At 40.0% G+C, this 24,559-nt stretch overlaps 1 protein-coding gene across 2 annotated transcripts in view; it reads left to right on the forward strand.

The window, feature by feature from the left end:
* LOC111252133 (uncharacterized) overlaps nt 1–24,431 on the forward strand; it is a 58,598-nt gene extending 34,167 nt beyond the window's left edge. The window contains exons 8-12 of one of the 2 annotated variants that reach the window (XM_022809613.2): nt 1,916–2,044; nt 3,709–3,886; nt 4,051–4,307; nt 9,085–9,669; nt 13,436–24,431. In XM_022809613.2, coding sequence (XP_022665348.1) covers nt 1,916–2,044; nt 3,709–3,886; nt 4,051–4,307; nt 9,085–9,669; nt 13,436–13,732 — 1,446 coding nt within the window. In that variant the 3' untranslated portion in view covers nt 13,733–24,431. The remainder of the gene's footprint in view (nt 1–1,915; nt 2,045–3,708; nt 3,887–4,050; nt 4,308–9,084; nt 9,670–13,435) is intronic. The other variant, XM_022809618.2, reaches the window with a different exon arrangement.
* Nucleotides 24,432–24,559: the final 128 nt, after the last annotated feature.

Consider the following 24,559-nt stretch of genomic DNA (forward strand, 5'->3'; position numbering starts at 1 on the left):
TCTCCGCAGTAACTTCTGAAACGTTCACTACAGTTAATACTAGTTCTTTTAGAAGTTACCTAGGAAATAGCTTAGCCTCCTTGACCGTACCCATCGGTAGCCTCAGAACCGTTTTTTTCACTTTATTTGTGGCGATTTCATATGATCAAGCTTTGTCTCGTTCCATCCCTCCAATTAATTTTTCCCACTATGCCGCCTAGCTTCGTCTGATCAGGATACGGAGCTTTTTGTAAGCAAACCTTAGGTCTTTGTCTTCCCTTCCTGCTTGTGCGCTTTCTTCTCCCGATTTGTACTTTTTTAGCAAATACGTCATCTTCTCCTTCTTATGCCATCCAAATCATCGAAACCTACTGCCATCACGACGAGCCTCCACAATGTCGGCATTCCGCCAGTAAACCGGTTGGTGGTGTCCAGTTTAGAACAATATTGGCGACGCGTTTTCACAAGCGTCTACAAGTGTTTGCCTAATCATTTTTTTCTTTTCTGGTATAACGCTCTTCTGCTCAGACCTTTGAGTTGGCTAGTATAACTCTATCGTTTTTTTAAGTAATGTCCAATGGAGCACGTCTACCTCTTCTGTCAATCTCATTTTGGCACCAGATGTGGTCGACTTTTTGCATCTACCATCTTCTAGACGAAAAAGGCGCTGTTGCACTCGTTCGTCCATGTACATTCGAGAAATCAAATATCTGTAGTCATTTCTGCTGAGTTTTTCGTCTGCCATCTGCCATTGCCTAATCGCTGGAAAGACATTTAGTCCGCGACTGTAAAATCAATGAGCGATGGTAAGGACTCATAGGATTTATATCCTGAGAATCCAAGTTATCAAAATCTTACCACGTTATAAAAAAGTATACACAAGTATACCCAGCACAAATGTGTTATTGTATCGATGTGGAAGGCTTAACATTTTTATTTGTTTCATCATTTTTGGTGTTTTATGACGTGAGTCACCATCAGTTATTACGGCTGCCGTTATATACCTAAATGATGCATACATGTGTTTTAAACGTAGAACACGTTACGTATCTAGGACTAGATTGCTTCAGATCTGTAGTATCACAGTTCACAACCGATACAGAAGTGTATTTACATCCATTCCTAATTGTTACACTTGGATGGAGAATCCAATTACCCTTTATTAAATTGCTACAGGCCATTCGATGACTGAAAGCCAAAATCTGCATATTTTCTCTATGCCTTGATTTCGTAGGGTACATAAGTGAACACTGCTGGCCACACATAATTAAATCGGGTTAGTGTCTTGTTCGGCCTTATTTTTAGAGCCTGCAAGGATTGCGTTGCATGAATCTCAAGCATCAATTCTTTTGCTCGCTATAGACCGTCATTCGAATTCAGTGTAAAGCACCTTTGACGCGTCGGCCTGTCAACTTTTCCCCTGTGTCTGTCTACAACCAGGAAAATGCTCAGCAAATGCGGTGTCCTTGAAGGTTCCCTGCTTTCGTAGGTTTCCATTCATGGCGGTAGGTCGGGTTACTGCGAGCAGGAATTTCGCCGTCTCCCTAGAGGCTCTCTTTCTCCTAGTGTTCGACGTGCAACAGTTTTGCCGAAAAGAGGAAACTCGAAACGTGTCAATAAGGACCATTCACTTTCCTATAGGATTAGAGCGCAGGCCCGCCGGGAAATCCACTGACGTCGCTGAGATCCTTTTCTTTCGGCTACAGCTTGGTGCTTCATAAAGAGATGTTTTTTTTTTTCTCGGTGGATTCATATAGCGGTTGTGATAAGGAAGATGATTCAGATATGAATGAATATTGAGACACCATTACTGCACCGGCAATGAATTCGGTCGAAGGTCGAAGCTCGCCAGAAACAGTGTGTTCATCTTGGCGGACTGATAATGAGACAAGTTATACTAAATGCATGTATATTGTTACCACGTTATATGTTACAGGTATTCGCGTCCCTATTGGAGTACGCAGCCGTTGGCTACCTGGGCAAGAGGGTCGCCATGAGAAAATCGCGAGCCCAGCAGCTAGCGCGCTTCCAGGATCGTAAGCGACAGCAGCGGGTCCTCCGACAGGTCAGTCCTACAAATGTCTGCCTTCTTTTAGCTTCGTAGTGGCTGTTCATAGAATAGAGGGACTAATAAATCATCAGTGAAATTACAGAGATTATCATATATAAGTGGAGCCCACACAGGGCGCTTCTATCCATAGTGTAAGAAAAAAGGCCCTATACCGATAAAAAAAATCTACTTGTATCCGGCATTATTGAAAGATATGACGTTTTCCCGAGAATCAATTTTCTGCAATCTAACAAATAGGACCATTATTGTAATTGGATCGAGTTTGCCGTTCTAATTCCGTTTGTCTTTGAGTAAATTACATCATAGTCAACTGCTTCTGCCTTCGGATGCTTCTTACGTAGATCCGGTGCCTGAGTTTGCTTAGAGTAACTAGTATCCGCGATCGCAAGCTTAATTATTCTTGTTTATCTTGATGTTTATAGAATTAGGTCTTCGACAAGAAAATATAGTGTAACGCTTGCAAAGGTCGTTTTCTTCCGACCCATTTTATATCTGGACATTCCGCAGCATCTGCATTACAGAAGGCTGAAGGCTATTAATATATGTCTGAGAACCCCCTAGGGCCATCGCTCTAGAGTTTGCAACTCCCCTATAGTGAGTGGACAAGGTGTTAGCAAAGGTTGTTAGAAATAGTTAATTCAGTAGAGAGAAAAGCTGACACGTGTAAAAGGGCACCAGCCGTGTCTAAAAAAAAGGCGCAAATCGTTATAAATGCGCGTCGCTCGACGAATGGAATCTATTTAGTAGTGAGGGAACGGATGATTAGTGCCCGTTATTTATATTAGTCATTTTTCTGGCATGCTTAGCATGATACACTTTGCATGGGTCTACCGAGAGGCAAGTAAAGATGTTTGAGGTTAGTAGTGAACCGTAATTTAAGAAACACAATCAGCTCACTATATTATTTATACCTGCATGTTTACTATAGCGTATTCTTTTAAAATATTTTTATCGGGTCTAGTGAAGATCATGCTTTACCATACAAACAACGCTATAAACTGATCAAGGTGGATGACGCTCGCCTTAGCTCTGTGCTGTGCTGTGTTTCTGTGTTAGTCGCACTAGATCATATCAATATTTATCCTACCTGGCGCCCTTCTGAGGATTTACTTTTATTCATGACGCACGCGTTTATACTGCTGCTTTGCCCCGCAATAGCTGTGGGTTTCGAAGAAGAACAGAAAAGACTCAGCGTGAAAGGCAAAGTGAGCACAGCTTAGAGAATATTTGCTAAAATGGCTTCTGCTGGGTAGAAAGGGACCTTTTTAAGTCCTTCCAACTCACACGACCCACTTGTTCTGGCCTGGCCGTAGCTGAGGCCTTGTGGCTTTTCTGATGACAGCTTAAATTTAAATCTTCCAGTATATAATAGGCTCTAGTAGAGACAGTATATATATATATATATATGTATATATATATATATATATATATATATATAGGCGATATTACACAGCTGCTGTAAAATTAGCTGGTTCGCTAACTGTTTAGCGTGGGCTTTCTTTTTTCTGACTTTCCACGCGGGCTACACCCGACAAATCTAAGCATGCCATGGATATGGTCTTATGTTGGCACTAAGCTAAACCAAGTTGGATATTTTATCAGAATTAGGTCTTTTTAGCAATTTTTTAATAAACCTTCCACATTCTCTATTTTTGCAGCTCGGACCAAGTGTTGATGAGATGAGCCCTGAAAACGACCCTTTGCTGACCAAGAACTACAACTTCAACTTCACAGCACAGGCGCCATGGGGTGGAGGAGCAACGGCACCTACTCCATCGTATCGTCCCAGTACTCATCAGACACGAGAGCACAGTTCTGCTCATCAGCGAGATCGAAGTAAGCCGGTTTTTTTCATAGTCTGTCCATATGCGTAGTCTCATCATCATTATTACTATATAAAGTTGCCTGGCTATGAGAGCCTTATATATTTCTATCATTGACAATATGCATAAGTATTAACAATAGCATTATGTACTGCTGCATGCGTCACTGTGTTTCAGCTCACCTCGATGGGCGCAAAACTAGTCATATGTCATTAAGTGGAGGTGGCCATTTAAATCCCAATGGTAGAGAAAGGGATGCTGTTTCAGGTGGTTTAAAGCTTCATCATACAGAGGCAAGTCTAAAGCACGCCCACCACAACGCGCCACATCCCTTACAAGAAGGGGGTAACAAAAGCCATTACTATCACGGGGCTAAACACTACTTACTGGTGGACAAGAACAAAAACACTTACAGCCAGGATCAGAATAAGGTGGTGCGTATTAACAAACATATTGAAATACATATAACTAAATCTTCATGGGATAAAACCTATTTGAGCAACTCTGATTTTTTAGTAAGGAAACGTTGATGTAAAATTTCAATATGACTTCTAAATTTTTTAGACGCCCTTATATATCCGAAACTTAATGCAATTCGCGTCACTAGAGCCTTTTTGGCCAAACTTAAAAGGATGGGCCATATGGTACAGTTAAGAATTTTTTCTACATTTAATCAAACTTTTTTCCAAGGGTAGACGGGTGAAATACCCAGCTTACTTTCCTACCACAACATTATTTATTTTAAAGCTACATTTTCGGAGGTAAGCTGAAAACAAATTACGTTTTATAATAGTCACTATATGGAGTTATATTAGATGATGATCGCGAGGATTGTATGAACCAGGCGAGCTGGAACCGCATAGGCCATTGCGTTCCGAGTGTATATGCCAATGCTAACTTTACAGATAACTTGAATGAACTAACCAGCCTCAGAGATTAACTGTTTAATAAAAATACATATATATGTATATACGGTAACTTTGCATTCGTTGTAGCACATGTCAACAACGTATCACACAGGTGATTGTTCGTGAAAGAAATCTTGTTATTATAACGTATCGTTCAGACAAAACAATATTCTTGACATATGCACCACATTATAGCCAGTCACGACTATGTATCAGAATTTACGATAGGTGACTATATGTGCCAGAATTATACATAACTATAATAGATTATTTTTTACTATTTAATTTCTAAGAGGGTTTGTGTGATACTCTTTACTCACTATTGGGCCCAACAAAGCATGGGCTAATGAGTGTGGGGCTTGGTCCCAATGGATGAAGCCCATTTATTGTTTCTTTTCACTTCTTGAAATTCGTGGATGTGCCAGTACTTACGCCATTCAGTGCGGCTTATTTTACGCAGCAGAACTTCATATGGACCTGTGGTAGATTGATCATAATATTGCACCTGTTGTACTTGGTAGCAAGCTACTATAAAGCATCGTCTATTTTAGTCATGATAACATCGCTTTTTAAAAAAAAAACTACTTTCCCTTTAACTTTGTTAAATGATTGACTTCTTCACAAGGAATCGTTAATAGCGCACACGGTCAACATCGGTGGCCCATATAACCCCTATATGACCTGCAACCTATATGAACTAACGACATAGGTGCGTTCAAGCGATGTTTTCTTGACAGCAAATTAATTTTGATATACTCAGGACACACACTATAAAGGCCTTTAGAAAATTTACTGGTATAATTTTTCTCAATTAGAGGCACCGGTTTTGTTCAACAGTGTCAGGCAAATTTTGGCCCATATGCCCCATCTTCCCATATATATATATATATATATATATCTAGAAGAACGAAAGAACGATCTCATCACAGCGGAAACAGTGCGTCGTGTCATAATTCAAGCGCAAATCAGCTGTTTATGCATAGTTTTTACGCGAGACGAACCTCCTACCGAGCTCGTTTCCATGCAGTTTCTGAAAAACCTGATCTTGCAATAAAAATTTTTGTTTTAATCTATTTCATCTAAATTCTAAATTTTATTTCCAAAGGATATCTATGCATAATTTTTTCTAATTTACAAATTTTTAATTAAAAAAAAAAGTAGATATTTTACGATAAAAGTCCTAGAACTAAAATAATTTTGATTGTAAATTAAAATTAGACTTCAAATCTTTGATTTACTTTATAATAAGATTATTTAACATGATTTCTAAAATATTTATTTTGAAAATAAGCCATAAAATACTTTTTCAAAGAAATAAGAAATTTATAAGATTATTCTACTTTCTTTTTACCTTAATATTACAATTTTCGTTCCACTTTTAATAAAAATAACATACATGTTTAATTTTTTATCAGGGTAAGGCAAAACTGAAGAGCAGAGTAGAGATTAAAAAGGCCATTCAGAAAACCGGTCCCCACACACCAGGATTTTCTGTGTAAAGATATTTAAGGCTGTTTTATATCAGGATATTAGTTGCTAATTGGCTCACCCAGATAAGCTCCAAGGGTTAGTCTTTTAAGACCTCCTGGCCGTATCGAATTTTTTGAGAACGTTGGCGTGCCTTCAGTCCGAGATTTAGTTCCGAGCACTTGTTTGTATCTAGCGTATTGAAGTGATACTTTAACAAGTTTACGCCAACCAGTATTATCTAACATACGGCTAAAAGGTTATTTGCGCATCAAAGAAAGAGTACCTTGAAAATGGCCGTTGAGCGGTTTAGATCCCGAATTCAAACACGATAGGCGGCAGTTATGTTGAATAAATACGGACGTCTGAACTGAGCAAGTCCAAAGAATATATACTTTTGTTTAAAGCTTTCTAGAAAGATTTGAATTTAGATGTCTGATTTAGATGCCTTTAATAAAGAGGACGAAGTTAATTCTTTGTCTTTGTAATTTAATTAAATAATATTTATTGTTATTATATATATATATATATATATATATAGAAATGAATCAATAAGAGCTGTCTGAGTATTATATATAGTAAATTATCTGCTGAAATTTACGTAGTGAAATGAGTGTGCAAAATTGCATTTTATATATATACAATAATAGATGCCTACGGGATACATGACGAAGTGCAAACAGGATGCATCTCCAATACAAAGACGATTCTGTAAATATAAAATTGAGATATGTACCTTGAATGATATATATATATATATATATATATATATATATATATATATATAGCCACCGATTTCGATATACGCAAAAATATTCCTATGGGGTAGAAAACAATATTCAGGTACATCTTTAGCCGATGAAGCAAGCTTACTGGTCCCAGTATGATACTTTTTAGTCATTTTGGAAAAAATTGACAAATTTGGAGTATAAATAGCACCAAAATCGCATCGGTTCTGTTTTCTGCCGTTACTTAAAAAAACGATTGTTGCCACCGGCTGATACTGATACCGGGTAATATGAACAGAGTGCAGAAAAGCAATGAAGCAGTAACTTTTAATTCTGTTGATCAATAGAATAAATCGGTCGAAATCTATTTCCCATCGTTAATACTTCAAGTTACGATACGCATATCATCCAGTACGACAGAAGAAGTAAGAAAACATAAAATTTAACAATTCATAAAAAATAGCGCGATCTTGTGTACCTACTACATTCATATGAACGTAAGTGAATAGATAAATTCATAGTTTCTAACTAGACAAGCGAACTTAATAAAAGCAAGACACTTTTGCAGTACTAAACTGTACAAACCGAAATAAATACGGATCTTGCAAACATACTTATTCATAAGAGGCCATTAATAAAAGTTGTGACTCGTGTTCTGTCTTTTTCCGGCTTGATTGCGAGCCATACCATAATGTAAGGTTCATCCCCTGGGATGGATACAGGGATCGCAATGTGTCAAGTAATATATGAAGGAAATGTTTTGCGCGTTTTTCGTCGAGAACTTATATCATTGGATATTACTTCAGGCAAGGCTACCGGCACGTGTGTCTACCCTGGGGTTCGAACCCCGAAGTCTAATAGACACACATATTACTTATTGCGCTACCACGGAGACGACTAGTTAATGTAAACTCGTCTATTTTTCTTCTTTGCAACTTTATTGACCAAAAATAACTTGCGCGAAAAGAAAATAGCCATTATTTATGCGTACAATGAATGGCAATTTACTACATCATTCTACCATTGTTTCCCAAGTGCCTAGTATATTTATTCTTTAAGGGCTGGTGGCGCAAAACTAATCTCGCTCAGGACCAACGCACTCGAAGAAGCTCTATGAACCAGTCGATTGCAATGCAGTTAGCCATCTCGCTTCATGGGCTCTTGTTATTTTTATTATTATTATTATTATAATTATGCATCCCACGGCAATGTCGACGATACAGCGAAAATTTTTTGGGATTTAGATGTCACAGGCTGGGGCCATCCTTTTTCTACGTGTTACGGATTAAGGATTTTCATTGACAAACTCTTAGAGAGACAATGTATAGCGGTTTGTTGAGTTGACAATCGGTGTCTGGCAGCATCCGAACATACCAAGAGGAAACAATTAAGGCTACTTCCGATCATTAGCCCCTCCAACAAGTTCCCTGTGAATGAGCAGGCCTGTGGCGTACAGTAACAGGATGGCGTTACGAGAGGTCGCTACAACGATGGCACTTCCTTCTTTCCTAATCGGATGGGTAATCCTCGACGAACAACAGAGAATAACTGATACCCTTCAAAGATGAACTATCATTAAGGGCACTTTAGGACAACAAAATCGGATGGAGAGCCCAGCCGGGCTGAAGTTGCAATACGGCACAAAATGTTAAACGTACTTTAAAAAATGTACACTAAATATACTTTACACGCTTAAAGCTTGAGTCGATTTTAAGATAACATGAAATTCATTTTAACGGTAAAAAAAGGTCCGAGCTTGTCTTTGTTTTACCTGAACCCGTATCGACTATCTCGTCGAAGTTTAATGCAGCCAATGTGACGACGCATTATTATTTCTTTTCGACAAACCATTGACACGAACTTAACTTCCGCATTGAGATTGTAGATTGAAGCCCCGATTCCCTCGCCTAATGCGCTTTTTGAGAATCTTCGAATGTTTTACATGTAAATCTTCAAGTGTTTTTACACGCGTCAGAATATGCCAACTTCTTTTTAGTAGAATATTTAAAATATGATTTATTTTATTGTTCATAAAAAAAAAGTTATATCTTCAGAGTTTGCTAAAAAGGATTGCACTTCTGTATTAAATTGATTTTTTCATTTCTCAGGATGAAATAGAGAAACAAATCCGAAGCGAACATTATTCGTCTTCGAACCCCGGAGGAGGTACTCAGTTGGCCGGTACAGGATCCGCCAATTTGAATATGAAGCTAAACAGCGTGACGCCGCGTGGTCCAACTTCATCGCTTCCAACCGGCGGCGCAACAATTAGTTACTACAATACAATAAATAGCAAACATCTCCTTGGCGAACGTCAGCCGCAGAGCAATCATAACAACTCGTCGAACCTAAACATTATGTCCAATGCTAACCTGATAAATAGCAATTATAATATGACAAACAATGTAAATATGTTCAATATGAACATGCTCGACAACCACTACAACCTTAATGTAAACAACTATCTCAATCAGCAGATGAACAGCCTTAATCTAAGCAATCTGGCCAATGGGGGCCAAAGTGGTGGCGGCAACGGCGGCGGTGGCGGCGGCCATAACATAGCTGGCAACAATATCGGGCCTCCCCCATCCCATTACGCGACAATGCCGCTGCCGACCCACCATCGAGAAGGCAGGTCACGACTTACAACAATCGATCACCTGAACAACTCTATTATAAACCCACTCGCAATGGTAAGCTACTCGAAATAAATGGGCATGTATTTAAATGGACATAGTCAACGTACGTATAGTGTAGCGGAGTGCAATACGCCATTTCGCGGCTGTAGATTTTCAGACGCCGCAGTAGAAAATGAGATAGGGCTTGCTACAGGCACGTAAACTAGATACACTGTTTTCACGAGCATGCCCGAGAAGGGAATATCGAAAACGATCATACGAACCGGCTTCAGATTTCTTGTATACTGAAGAAGATTAAGGCCACCTCATCGATGCAATTTCTTGAATAAATTTGTATCTACCATGGCAGAATTCTAGATATCTCTGCTACAGACGAAACGGCAACTCACCAAAAACTTTCGACACGAACTTAAAATTATCCTAAACCTAAAAATTATCTAGTATAGTGAGAAAAACACCAAATTCCATAAGTCGGCCAGGTTCGGCGTGCCTTGATTTGAGAGTAACTACAAAGGTATAGCGTTATAGGATAAATCAGCAGTCGATTGTCATGCACATATCAACAAGGTATTTCGACTTCTTGAGTTTTCAGGAAATCGGAAATAGACGTCTGCCAAGAAAAGAGGGAAGATATATTTATAGCAGTGTTGACCAATTCCTGGATTACGGGCAGAGATAAGCTTTTTTATTCAAACAAAAGTTTCTAACGACTATTGTTCACTTATAAGGTTTCATTTTTCTATTGTTTGAAGGTTGTATTGCTCAATGCAGCTTGGCATAGCTTTCTGTCACTCAATTCGTTTTCATCGTCAGGCTATAAGCTAGCCGAGAGGTATACTGGGTCCATTCTATCTCGAGACATATCATTATTGTCATAGCTGAATGTCGTATCAGCGCTCTTGAGGCGATCATAATTATGAAAGGTGTTATGGCCTACTGGTTAGCTGATATTATCCGGATCGAGTTTTTTTTGTTTTGATCGTGGTTTGTCCAATCGTTCTTTAGAGAACACTACCGTCATTTTACCGTACGAGTCAGAGGGATAAGCCGACAACGACGTCGAAACCGCCTCGTCCTTTTTCCTGCTCTCCCAGGCGCTTCTCTATGACTCTGATTCGTGTCGCTGTCTAGAGCAAAGGATTTGGCGCCCTGTATATGTCAGACGACGGCTACTATTGTACGTTGACGTTAGACCTTGGTTGTGACCATGGTCTAAGCGGTCATAGTCGACACATCTAGGCAGACATCTCGGGCTTCCCATTCCCTCCAATCGGCCCTCTCTATTGTCGTGGGGAGACCGAATAAGACGTAGGGGCCTTTTGACAAACGAGCGACGTCACGTTGGCATTTTTGGATTCAATGTTGGTACTTTCCTATTTTCCTACTACAAGCTGCTTCGGTTCTCGTCAAGACCACTCCCGCTTGGCAAATCCCTTCCTCGCCAGTCCCAATTTCCCAGACCGACCTTAGCCTTAGCCTGGAGCCATCGCGATGTTGAACTACCCAGCCGAGCTCGTCGGGATACGCGATTCGACGAAGGAACACAAATTTGACTGTTCATCGTTAACTATAGTGGCACTAGTTTCGAATAACGGCGGTCGTTGTTGTCTCCAATGCGGCCCAGGTGCTACAGAACTCTGACCAAAGTGTTGATAGTCTTATATGTAAATTTCGGAGAGACCTAAATCGGACCAGAAGCTAAGACCTGATCGCACTCGGACATCACTATTGTCCTTCGGTGCTGCATACTTTCGACAGCAGCGACAATGGCTGTGACATTCATAGACCAATCGTGCTAAGTACTAAACTTCTCACTGATTGCCGACAGCGCCTGGATGTTATTTTACCTATCCTAACAAGCTAATATTTAGATCAGTTTTTTTCAAATATAGCTAAAATTAAAACCTCTCTATTTAGGAAATCTCGCTATTTATGGTACAGGAGGATAGTGCAATGCGCACCTGCAAAGTCGCAGCATACTGCCACTCATAGAAGAAACATCAAGTTCAGACAGGCGATCGTTTGTAGATAAGGAGTCGCCGCCTGCCGAGCTACACTAGAGCATATGTTCAGAGCTTTCTGATTATGCTGCGGGACAGATTGTCTCAATCGAATTCTAGCACTGATTTCAAGAAGAAGCTTTTATGAGCTTCGTCCATGAGCTGAGCTCATGCTCACAGATAAATACGTACGTTTTGGTCCAGCTTCCGGAGTGATACTTCGTTTGATTTTCCAGCAGCGAAACTGTTTACGTTTCGTTCACGTTGCTTTTTATTTCAATTACAAATTTTTCTAATAGGATTAATGACACCGTAATGTAAAAAATTACCAAAGGAATTTTTCAAACATACTCCACTCGTAATGTACGTACCAGAAATTATGCTTACCGCATAAAAGAGGCAGTGTCAGCGCCAATTTAATACTTTAAACCCTGAAGCGCCCTGAATCAAACGAACACTGGCTGAAAGAGGACGTTTCAGGTAAACGCTCTTGTCAAATGATCGTGTCATTAAAATTACACTCAGATTTCTGTATCTGAAGTATTAGCCATACAGCAGAACCTACCCTCCAACCGAATAGTTTAAGGCGCTTTGACGTGACGCAATGCGGAATTAGAGGAAGCCGTCAATGAAAAAGCAAATTAATCTTATTTTATCGTAATTACAAGGTTAGTTCTCTTTGGACAATAGAGTTGCTTAAGTCAGAAATCAATATGTGTCGGTATGAGTTTGTCGAATAATCATCGGCTTTGTATAATGCACGTTCGGAACTTGAAGAACTTGGTAACCTTCTGGTCGCCTTTTCAATAATCGAATACTTTTATGCTCTGCCTTCTTTCTCTTATCTCTCTGCCTACAACGTAGCTCTCTTACGGATCATTAGGCTCGTTTACTCTCATTTATTTCTAGGAAAAACTTCGTTTCATGGATATCTATTCGTGTTTAACTATTTTATCTTTTATGTAGTAGCTTCAACTGGCTGAACCGAATTACCCCATGCTCGGACATATTCGTTCTCAGCCAGCAGTGAATCTCATAGAGCCAGGAGCCGAACAAACAAGAGACGACTCTAGCAATTGTGCTATTGTTTCAGTACGATGGCACTCTAGGGCCGCATATTTCACAGATCACGTTATAGGTATATAGTTGCCTAGTCAGCATCGGCCTAAGGCTTATAACCGCAAGAAACCCTCGTCAATGGCAGTAATAATAGCTGTGATGTGTACGTGTGCAGAGTTTTTTAACGTTGCTTGTATGTACGTACCTATACAGTTGACAGATATCTTTATGTTCTATGCGTTAAGCAGCAAGGAACGCATAACCTAGCAAACTCGTGTTATGGTAAACTACTGAATTTGGAAAATCAGTTACTTTTTATATTTGACGAGGTTTAAGAGCAATTCGCATTATCTCCGCAGTAGGCACAATATTTGTACTGTTATATACGTCCTTAACGTTGACGCCAAAACATAGACAGGTCTAAGAGGTGAAGTACTACATAGTCCTGCTTCTGTATTTCAATTAGGTAGGTAGTCGGTAAATTAAAATCATCTTTTGACGTAATGTGTTTTAGAACATCCTATCGACAAATACTTATACAGTCAATTCGAATAGTTATCATGTATGTAGATCGTTAGTCGCTTTAGTCAAATGCAGACGTAGGTATAACTTATTGTTCAGTACACATTGTTTATAAAACTTTCTGGACTCTAACAAAGTTTAAAACTTGTCAAAGTATAAAAGTTGTTTCGTATGCATTAAGCTTGAGGAACCAGCGATTTCTAACTGTTTTTTTGCTCCGTTTTTTGCTGACATTCTAGGATGAGATGCGATTGGGAGGTCTGAACCAATGTGACTCTAAGGTATCTCGTAAAGCGTCACTCTCGCCGGATGCTATTGGCGGCGGCAGTATTGGCGGGGGAGCGCTTCTAAGTCCGGGCGTGGAGTCGGTCCTTTTACAGAACCCGAACAAGCTTTGCGGGGTCAATCCGAGTGACATTGACAAATATTCTCGAGTCGTATTCCCCGTGTGCTTCGTCTGCTTCAACCTGATGTACTGGGTTATCTACATGAGGATCTCCGACGTGAAGTACGCGGAACCTACTGTGCTCCATTAGTGTTCGTGGATCCCCTTTGCTTTCGTGGTCGCCTGGATCGTTCTGGACCTATCTATTCGTTTGGTTGGATGATACTGGCTTAACCAGCCTCGCGGCTTCTCCCTGAGGGAAAGCCCGAGGCCTCGTCGAAAGTTAGACAAGGGCAACGAGCCGACCGCCCAAACTAACGACAACTCAGCTGCAAGCGCAGCAACAGTCGTCGCAGACAGATTTCTTTGCTTGCGTGGGCCCTTAGCCAACTGCCTGTGGTTCTCGGTTGATGATGTCCTCAGAGAAGTCGGAGCACCAAGGCTCGTCCTTTTGTTCTAGCGCCTCTTCATCTATTCCGAGCCCGGCTATTTGTTCTCGCACCCGTTGCTGTTGTTGCTATTAACGCTTCAGTCCGTTCTTTATTCTATTGTCCATTCATTATCATGATATAGACCAAGTAAGTTTTACTAAAACTTACTTGGTTATTAGTAATAAACGAGCAAGTGGCTACGGATGTGCGATGTCGACCTTACCGATGATGCTCAAGTCTGTTGAAAAATCCCATATTTGATATAGAGCAGGGTTAGTTGTATATGTAATTGGTAATAACAACTTATAGGCCATCATGTGCAATTATATACAATAGTGATAAAAGTTACAGTAATAACAATTAGATACTACCGACGTAGTTGGTACTGCGCCGTTGCAGGGGTGCTTTTGATCAGAAGTTGATTTTGAAAATTTAGTTTGAAAAAAAAATTGATTGTTGACAGATCCAGAATTATAGGTCCAGGCCATTCTTTGCGCTTGGTTGGCGCCATTGGCCATTAGCTTCCTTTAAAACCTCGTGCCAGCCATTTGTTCGACGATTGCCACTAGTCCAATCGGACAAACACCCGACCGCGAGCGTACACCGCCAACGGTGCGGAAGCTTTTGTTCTCGCGCGTTCTGGTAGGTCGAATCGTTCGTCTAACGGGAAATGTTACATTTACAGTAGTACCTAATAGGATATTTACGTATCGTATTGCGAGAACCGTGGTATGCGTTGTAATTAATCAACTAATGAGTAAATCGGTGAATAAATGCTATTAATTGACAAGTAGCGCCACCACACGGCCAGCAAATCTGTTCACAAGCGCCTTCTTTGGCCGGCAGGGTTTGGCAACCTTTTCTTCAAGGCGGGCGCAGTGGGCACGAGATCTACAGACCGCATAACGCAGACATCAGGACTATTCAAGCTGCATGAGACTCGCAATGATGAACCATAGTAATGGTTACGATGGTGATTCCCACCCGAGGGTTATCATCAGTTGAGCCTGGTCTCGATTGAAGAAATACTTACCAAAACGAACGAAGTTCTGACTGAGTGAGTAGACAACGACCCTGGTTCAGATTCTTGCAGCAGCAGCAGCACAGCTGACACACGCTCTACACACACACACATACACATATACATGTTGATGGATGACGGATATAATGAAAGCAGAAAGAAGTTTAAAAAACTAACTAGAAGATAACAAGAAAAACGCTAACACAGAGCAACAAATAAAGACAATATCTTCGATGGCGGGCTAGCTAACTGCAAAGGAGAACACGGACCGCGAAATTACAAGACGAAGCAGGGGACTACGGCCAATGAATATGTCCATAGACTATTACTGTTACCTGCACTATTGCAGCTTCAAATACGATTATTGTCAGCACTACGTGATTAAACAAAGAATAGAATAGGAAATATAAGAGTTAGAACACCAGTATTTGCTATTTTTGATGAATTACAAGCACCTGCACAGGTTAATGATCGGGAGTGTCGAAAACAAAAAAGCGAACGGTTAATGGCTGGTGTTCTGAGGAGAAGCAGCCGGATAAATGATGTGACGACTAGGCTCGTGCTGTTCGTCCTGGTGGCCTTAGATGCCAGCCTCGGAAACCACGGCAGACCTTACCTTGCGGTTGTTGTTGTTGTTGTTGCTGCAAGATACGCTGCACATCGATGTGCGCTTCAGCTTCCACTAGTTCCCTATGAAATCAACACCTCCATTGCGATATGGTCATTTGCGTTTCTTAGTCCTATATGCACGTACACAAACGCAAAGATCTATACAGACAAACGCAGCATCATTAGCATATGGTGGTACACGCGCACGCACACACGCAGTTTTAATATACGCCTAAAAATCACACATATATTAGTTACATACAATATTATCACCTAGATATATATTACCAAACATGTTTGCGAGTCGTCCTAAACAACTCACGTTATCTGATGACGGGCCTTCTATGGCGAATCTCCCGCACTGGTGGACGTAAGTACTCGCCCACACAGACGTCTTCCAAGGATGTAGATAGAAGTATATAGACACGGAAACAATTAGCTCAGAGTTAGTAAAGAAATTCGTCGGAGAGAGGAATTTACTGCGAAAAAATCTCTTATGCGTTAAAGCACAGCCGTATCCAATAGATTCCTCGTATACAAACCCTAGCCTAGCTTTTGTGTCACACTGATTAGTTCGGTTAATTTTAATCGTATGAGAAGTAATCCTGGACATCATAGCCTAAAATCAAAGAGAAATACAAATAAAAATCAATGTAAAACAATCGTCTGCAGCCAGCAGCGTCGAGGTACGCACTCAGTCAGGTTAAGTGAAGTAACGGTCGTAGCTGGCGATTTGCTCAAACAACAACACAGAATTGCAGTATATTTATAAATCATAAACAAAAGTATTGTAATTTTAATAGAAATGTAGGGAGCACCCCAAACTCTATAACCATAACAAACGATGTCATCGTACTGTCATAAATAACATAAATGGACCAGAGAGATAAACGATAAAATGCGTGGTTTACGCTCCTAAAAGTTCACACAATGTGACCACACAGGTACAGATACGAACGAAGAGAAAATAGTTACAAAAGGCTAAATATAACACCGAATTACAACAACACAAAGACGACATCAAGATGCCGATCAGAATCCTATAAAACAGGTTGCTAGCCCCTAATTTCCAAACATATTTAGCGAGTTGTAGCGAAGTAGGGATTTTAGGCTAGAAGTCGGAGAACGCCATCCTAACCGTAAGACACAAACAGAAAAACAGAGACTGACATAAATGCCGCAAAGTGTTACACCATTATATAGAACAAAAGCCAAGGAGAATGACAGCTCAGGAGCGAAAAAGACGAAAGACGAAATATAGAGAAACGGAATAGGTAAAGAAGGGACCGCTTACACTCCAACTAGAGCTCCCCTGGGGGTCGTTTTGGGGGCCGAACAGAGCACTGTGCACCCGTACACCCACACAGCCAGCCACCCGCCCGCCGGCCGGCAGAGTTAGGAACGCACACGAGTTTGACAGTTCAGCGGCCACAGCTACGAAATCAAGTGGCTGGCGTTGCTGGACAGCTGCCAGAAAAAGCTCATAATAGCATCTGCACGGGCCACTACCGCTATGCAGCTTGGTCTTGAAACCACGGCTCGAGTGCGCACGGCTACTTCGCTTTCAACGGCCTACGAGGGATCGCCTTCGGAGTTTCAGCAGGACACCGCCGCCGCCACCGCCGCTTGATGCCCAACAGAAAAAGCAGCAGCAGCAGCAGCAGCAGCAGCAGCAACAACGTCATCCATAATAATGGTGAACTAAAGGAAAGACACCGACAATAAATTTAGTAATAACAACACAGTCAACTAACTGCTATATACTATATACGGTTACTGTTAATAATATTATTACTATCTGACTACTATATAATGAAGATTCATATTAACATTATACCGCTACCATATCACCCACTTTTTGCACGCTACGTACTTGGCGTGGTGCACGGAATACATACGCAGTCGCAGCAGCAGCAGCACAATGATATTGTCGCGCATATCGAGTACAAGGATTATACTGTCGTAGTATATTACTCATAACAAATCACAACTCTGCACGAATATTAAGAAATAACGGAAGCAGCAAGTACCCCCCACAACATAATATTTTGACGATATGACGATGGCCAGATACAAAGCAATGGTACACATTAAAGTATTCATTAATAGTAATTGTGTTACGCAGAAAAAGAAGCGAGAAGATGCAAAAATGAAGGCTATACTGTATAAACGGCAGTAGTCGAGAGAACATACGCGTAATTATAAAGCTACTTCTCTCGAGCCACAGATGATTTATGTCAAGTACATCAATGGTAACACAGCTATGGACGGCGTCGGACATCCTCAATGGATAATCAAACAAAAGACAAGGAACAAACTACGTTCAGGAGGAGCGCCACTGCAGCCTTCGTTCGTGCCAGAATAATTATTGCCATTACCGTTCGTTATCTTTATTGTCGACACGATTAGGAAGCGTGGCACTCCTGGGCAGGCTAAGCAACGGTTGTCAAAGCCCGTTTATGTTCTGCTGTAACAACCCGTCAACAACGAACGAAAGACAAGAATAACAATAACATAGTAAAAGGTGAGCGTCTGCGAAGTTAGCAGTAGCCCCTATAAACCGACAAAATACACAACAAATAAAAGCAAAAGCACAGCCCTAAAGAAAAAAGAAGGTACCCTATAGCATGCTCTTTTACTTAAAGCCCGCTCAGTCCATCATGGAACGAAGTAAAAAACAAACAAAGAATGGCAAGAGAAAGAAAGCAAATGAAGATTCAGCGAACCGCTGAATTTCGTGGACTGAGATACGTTGTATCCATTCAATCTTCGATCAAGTTTTTGGCTTTTATCGTACGTGAGCAGATCGACGACGAGATATCCAATGATGACGAATGTGGCGACGAGCAACGAACTGGTCAGCTAATTAATAACCAATACTCATACCGTGTGCAATATTTATTACGCTACTACATAAGAATGATGAGGAAGGGAACGATAATATCATGGTAACATTACTCAAACGAACGTTTCTGGTCACGCATTAAATGATACAATTGTACCCATACCCATCCACCGATGAACAACCCAGTTGATAACCTATTATTCTGATCACCTCTTAAATTAAAACACCTGCGGTTCGTAACAGCGGTGTTGCTGATGTGAAGACCTGAATTGAAAATCGTAAAGGATCTAGAAGAAAGAAATCGAAAAGGTTGGCTATATGAGACAAACAGAAATAGAACAAAGAATGACGATAAATGCGGAACTCCCTGTTACGCCCTCCCTACCTATTTCGTTCCCCGTCGACCCCCATCCAGTTCATGGGTCATGCTGTATACCGTCAACACACTATTCTCTGATCGAGCAGTATCCAAGGCACTATACTGATACACTTTTGTAATACGAACCTTGATCCTACCTACAGACCATTAGCACTCCGCCTTAATCCGATCTGATCCTATCCACGACGTTGTACACTATGTACACTAATCCCCGTGTACCAGCCAATCACCAAATCAAATAACCGGAAAGTAACTTACATTTAACGATTATTATCTATATAGATATATATATATATATATATATATATATATATATATATATATATATACTTTCTGACAAGTAAGTAAGCACACAATAGGAGACGTTAATGCTGAAAGTGTATGAGTGATCTGTTTGTTACCATTAGATATAAAGCAGATATTCACATAGTATTATATAGCACCATCGAAAAAAGTCATCGGTAGCGCAAACCAACGACGAAAGCAGAACAACAGGCGTCCATTGTCATTTGCGTTGAACGCTAATAAGAACAAAAAAAACCCGTTGGTTATGAACGGATGAAAGCAAGACGGGTCTCAAATCCCAGCATGCACACACAGTCAATGTTTTATACATATTTCGTAGAGACGATACCGTAATGTGTCAGACCACCGTGGGCAAGCCGATGAATTACAAAATGTTATCGTTGAAAAATCGCCTCGAAGCAAACTCATGGCAATTTATGTATCGATGTAGCTCGTTAGGTTCATTTAGAAAGCCTCTGTTACAGACTGAGTTGGTGCTTAACATAACAGTAACAGACGATCGTCTTATAAGCGATAGGGTAGGGTAGGGTAGGGTAGGGTAGGGTAGGGTGGTACACGTTATGAAAGGCAAATCCCAAAAAGAAAGATCTGCAAAAAAGGCTAGACGTGCAGTTACGTGATGTTACTGCTACTAGAGGATTCGGTTCCTAACGTCATTCACACAGATGTTGAGATCAGTGATGATCGAACCGTGCGATATAATGCAGCCGGATTTACCTAGCGTTTTTAAACACATCGGGTGTATCGACGCCGGTTTTGCCCCCGTATCGTTATAAAACGCGGCTTCTGCTTAGCACAGACTTGAGCAGGGTGGATGGGCCAAATGGCACGAATCCGGAAAACGCTGTCTGTCTGTGAGTGAGACAGTACGTGTAATACCCAGCTAACAAGCTAAGTATCCGAACCGATTAACGATACCCCACAGAATGCTTGGTACCCATCAGTGTTGCGTATTAATACAAATCTAAAATAATGGAAACAGTTACAGTATTCGTTCGCGAGGCTACGTAATCGTAAAAGCATAAACAAACAAGAATCGATAAATCGTATACAAAAAATACAGTCGATTCGTGCGACGCCGCTACGTTCGCTGTAGTCATCGTTTAACGTGCGAATTTGCCGAACGTAACCGTTCTTCCTGAAATTAAAGTCTTCCACATTTTATATAACACGTTTCAATGTTTTAAGTTCTAGCAAGTTATAGCTTATGGATGGGGTGACGTACTATAATAGATAGATAGATAGATGAGACACTGCGTCGCCTCATGTTCAGTATATAAATATATGACGATTATGAAGACTAGAACTATATATATCTTGTTGTAAACGCATGTCTGCTGTGTATGGTGCATGCAAGCTATGATCGATTGCGAGATAGATAAAAAAGAGTCATATAAAATTGTACGATTATATATACATGCGTGTGATTATATGTGTAGATATAGATACAAGAATACATCCGCAATTTCATTTGCTACTTCGCCAGTATTTATAAACTAATGATGGTTTTATTAGAAAATAAATGCAATTAAGAGAAATTTCGAAATTCCTGATCCACTTCCCCCAGTCAATCTTACAGGTGATTATATAGAGAAGAATTAACTGAAAAATCCATAAAAAATCATCCTCGAATTCGGGAGGTTTAATTTACTCTGGCTTGATGTAGCCAATGGCTCATATATCATTATCCATTAAAAAAAAACACCCAAAAATGTCCATAGCTTTTCGTATCGGCCATCAGTTACCTTATAATTGATAAGATTCAATCGAGCTCACACCCGAGATCATTTTTGCTTTGTTTTGGATATTCTATCCGGGCCACTGGGCCCACTGTCTACCATGAAAGACACATCTACAAATGATGCGATTTTCAAATACTTTTTTTAAGATCTTTTTTAACATCTACCGCGAATGAGGTAGCAGCTTTGCATGAGCTTACGTGCGTGTCTCTCTCTCCCCCCTCCCTCTCGATGTAGCGATATATATGTCTACGTGCGTTAATATACAAGACATTATATATACACACATACATATGCATTATATATGTGTGGGTGTGTATAGATCGTTTGTATAGTGTACAATGTTGTACAAGCATCCCGTTTATTTACACGCATGTGCGTATAAGTACAACAAAAACACTCTTTATTTATTTCATTCTTGTATTAATATATGCGTAAGTTTATCGGAGTCAAATATATCGCAGAACTATAACTGTTCGATTATCGATAGTTCTAAGTTCACTCATTTGTTACCAAATGTATTGATAACTATAAAAAGGAGGCCTAAGACACTTTTTCTGGTTTATGTATTTCGCCTGCAAAGTCGTTATTTTATGGGTCGTCGACAAGTGATTCCTTTTTTGTCCGTTTAGACACAAAGTACTGGTATTTTCCACTAAACTGGAAATGAACTCCCACTGTTAACCATAACAATTAGTATAATGAGGACATGTATGCCTTTATATGTATATGTGTGTGTATGCATTTCTGATTGTGTAGTAATGTGCATGTGTGTATAGGTATGGAAAGATGTAGACAAACATTTACATGCATGAGCGCCCATTGATTGCGTCAATAAAATCAATATTTGGAGTAAAGTTAAGGTTCTAGGCCACAGAAATGTCTACGGACGAAAACATTGAACAAGCAAAACGTTATGCCAAATTTGTGATCAAATCAACTGTAAAATCAAAATAGCCCCCCGTAGACAATAAGGCAAATTAAATAGCCGTAATCTTATTCTGGTCCATCTATCCATATATACATACATATATATATACATACATATATATATATACATATATATATATATATATATATATATATATATATATACATACATATATATAATACATGGACCTAGATAAAGGTGTGTATGCATTTCTGTGCATTACGCAAAAAATCTTGGTCTTCAAAATATTTTCATGTAATTCCGTAATGGCGTAGTAATTGACGTAATTGGGAGCTGAAGCAAATGAAGGGCCTAAGTTATATGTCGTTGGGGCTATTGGGTATATGTGTACCCTGCTGTTACCAAAAACATTTCAATATGATAGGTTGGAAAACTTTTCCAGCTACACCTAAGAATCAGGCAAAATTACTGGCCTAGTGGCTGTCTCTAGAGGCCATACCAGAATACTCGTCTATCGTTTTGAGTTAAAGTTCGTAGCCATCTACAAAAAAAGGTAATCCATATCCTAGGACAAAAAAAAATACATTTTTAGTATAAGAATGAATTATGCAATTGATAACACTCTTCCAGTCATATAGATTTTCATCAATATCTACCATAAACTAATAGAGTTCAGTGAGTACTATAAAATATTAGTTTCTTGCTGCAGCCAAGATTTTTCGCATACTGTATATATACATACACATAAACATATCTTATTATATAGTAGGTACCCTCTACCTGAGGAGAAACAAAAATGGTCAGAGCGAATGCCACAAACAACCCAGGAGGGAACTGTCTGTTTACACAAAAAGTGCTACTTACGAGATTATCACCGGCTAAGAATTTTTTAGTCGACACTATGGGACAGCCTCATCTTTTTGTTAGGAGTACGAAGATCCGATGCCGGATGCTATTAGACACATATAAAAATTTCTATATCATTATTATATTGGCGATATAGATTGCCAGTTGACTTCCTCCTGGGGCCATGTCGAAGTGCCGTCAGTGGTAGCATAGACGAAGCGTGCGGTTGGCGAGGTATCAGCAGGAGCAGACTGCCGCCACCGCTCGTCGCCGTTCCTTTTACAAACCACAGCAGTTATATGCGGCAATATGAGGTATCCTCTGGTCGAGCCTCGGCCAGCCCCTATCCGGCAAGGGATCTTATTAGAGTACAAAATAGAACGATCAAAGTTATCAACAAGCGCAAGCTGAAAAATATGACTTCGGGGGCAAAGAATGATCAGCTGAAGAAATAGACCGATTGGACAGCAGCTCCTTTGGACCTCACCGATCGACTAAGACAAACAGCAGCCAAGAGGTGACTGCAAATAAAAGCCCTCTGGGATCGCTATTGTCTGCGGCATGCATACGGGTTAGAGCTGCCAAGAAAAGCTGCAGTCGTGAAGTTAATCGTTCGGACAGTTTTTATTCAGCTCTCTTCATATTACTAATTTTAGATGTAAATCGTTTACTGAAGATGTGTCGTTTACAAGGAAGGGCATCATAGCATGAACGGCAATGAGGCGACAGCTCCGTATAATAAACGTGTACACGTAGTGACACTGCTACCTAAGAAGTATTAAAAAAATCTATTTTCAGTATGCATTTCTTCCCATGGGCTCGTGCTATATCAGCTATCCTTTGCCTTGGTTTACTCCAACCTGGTCCAGCACATTATTGCTAACTGATGTGAACTTCTTCAAATTTATCCAGCTTACATTAGGTGCAGCTATACTTGTTATTGCGCTAAGCTCACACCAGTCCTGGACAAATACGCCATCCCTAAGCCTGATCCTGCTACCTACTGGCAACACGTTCTCGCCAACCCTTACCCACGTCCGGACGTTAACTTCGAATTGGGTAGATTCTATGACAAATAAGAAACACGTTTGGAATAAGTGCGTCACAAGCGAAAATAAATACATCATTAATAGTAATAACATAAAAACACAAATGGAAACGTAAGATGGACACCAAGAACATACTACTAGCATAATAGTAAAAAGATAACCGATGATAAATGTTATTATTATTATTGTTAGTTATGATCATGATGTGATGAATGAAAATGATAATAATAATATCATTATGAAGTATGGAGACTATGATGACGGTAAAGTAGTGAACGATGTTGTCCAAAAAAAAGCGTCTCAATCATAAAAACAAATGCGTAAGTTTAGTTGAAAAATGCTAACGAAGTGTCGCCGAAACGGCGACGAGGGTGCACCAGAATCTCTAATTGAATTCTTAGTGGAACTCAACTCAGGTGAACAAGTAAGAGACGATCTTTGTTCTAAGTCATTGAAAATTTTATGATTGGCTGAGTTTTTCCATCAGTGAATTTCTAATAAAATGAGCCATAAAGTCCAAAAGTGGGATAGCATGGGGCAAATGTGTACGATTTAGACCACTTCTACAGCTGGCGTGTTACTAATAATAGAGTGTCAGTTGCTGTAGATTTGCTTATGGGTCGATTATGTATAGCGACGTTGCCAGATTGAAGTGATATATAAGCACATAGGAACACGCAGATACTAATTAACCTGTTGTAAATAAACCGGTATCTTCATTTTTTTAACAGTATGTCGTTGAGCCGTGTTTTCCTTATCTTTTATAGACTTAGTCTATAAAAGATATATATAGAATAACTTCTTCCCCAAATGCAAATATAGGGTTTGAAGATTTGGCCGACGCCAACTAGCCCGTGTTAC

This window comes from Varroa destructor, unplaced genomic scaffold, assembly GCF_002443255.2.
Source record: "Varroa destructor unplaced genomic scaffold, Vdes_3.0 BEIS01000005.1, whole genome shotgun sequence".
NCBI classification, from domain to species: domain Eukaryota; kingdom Metazoa; phylum Arthropoda; class Arachnida; order Mesostigmata; family Varroidae; genus Varroa; species Varroa destructor.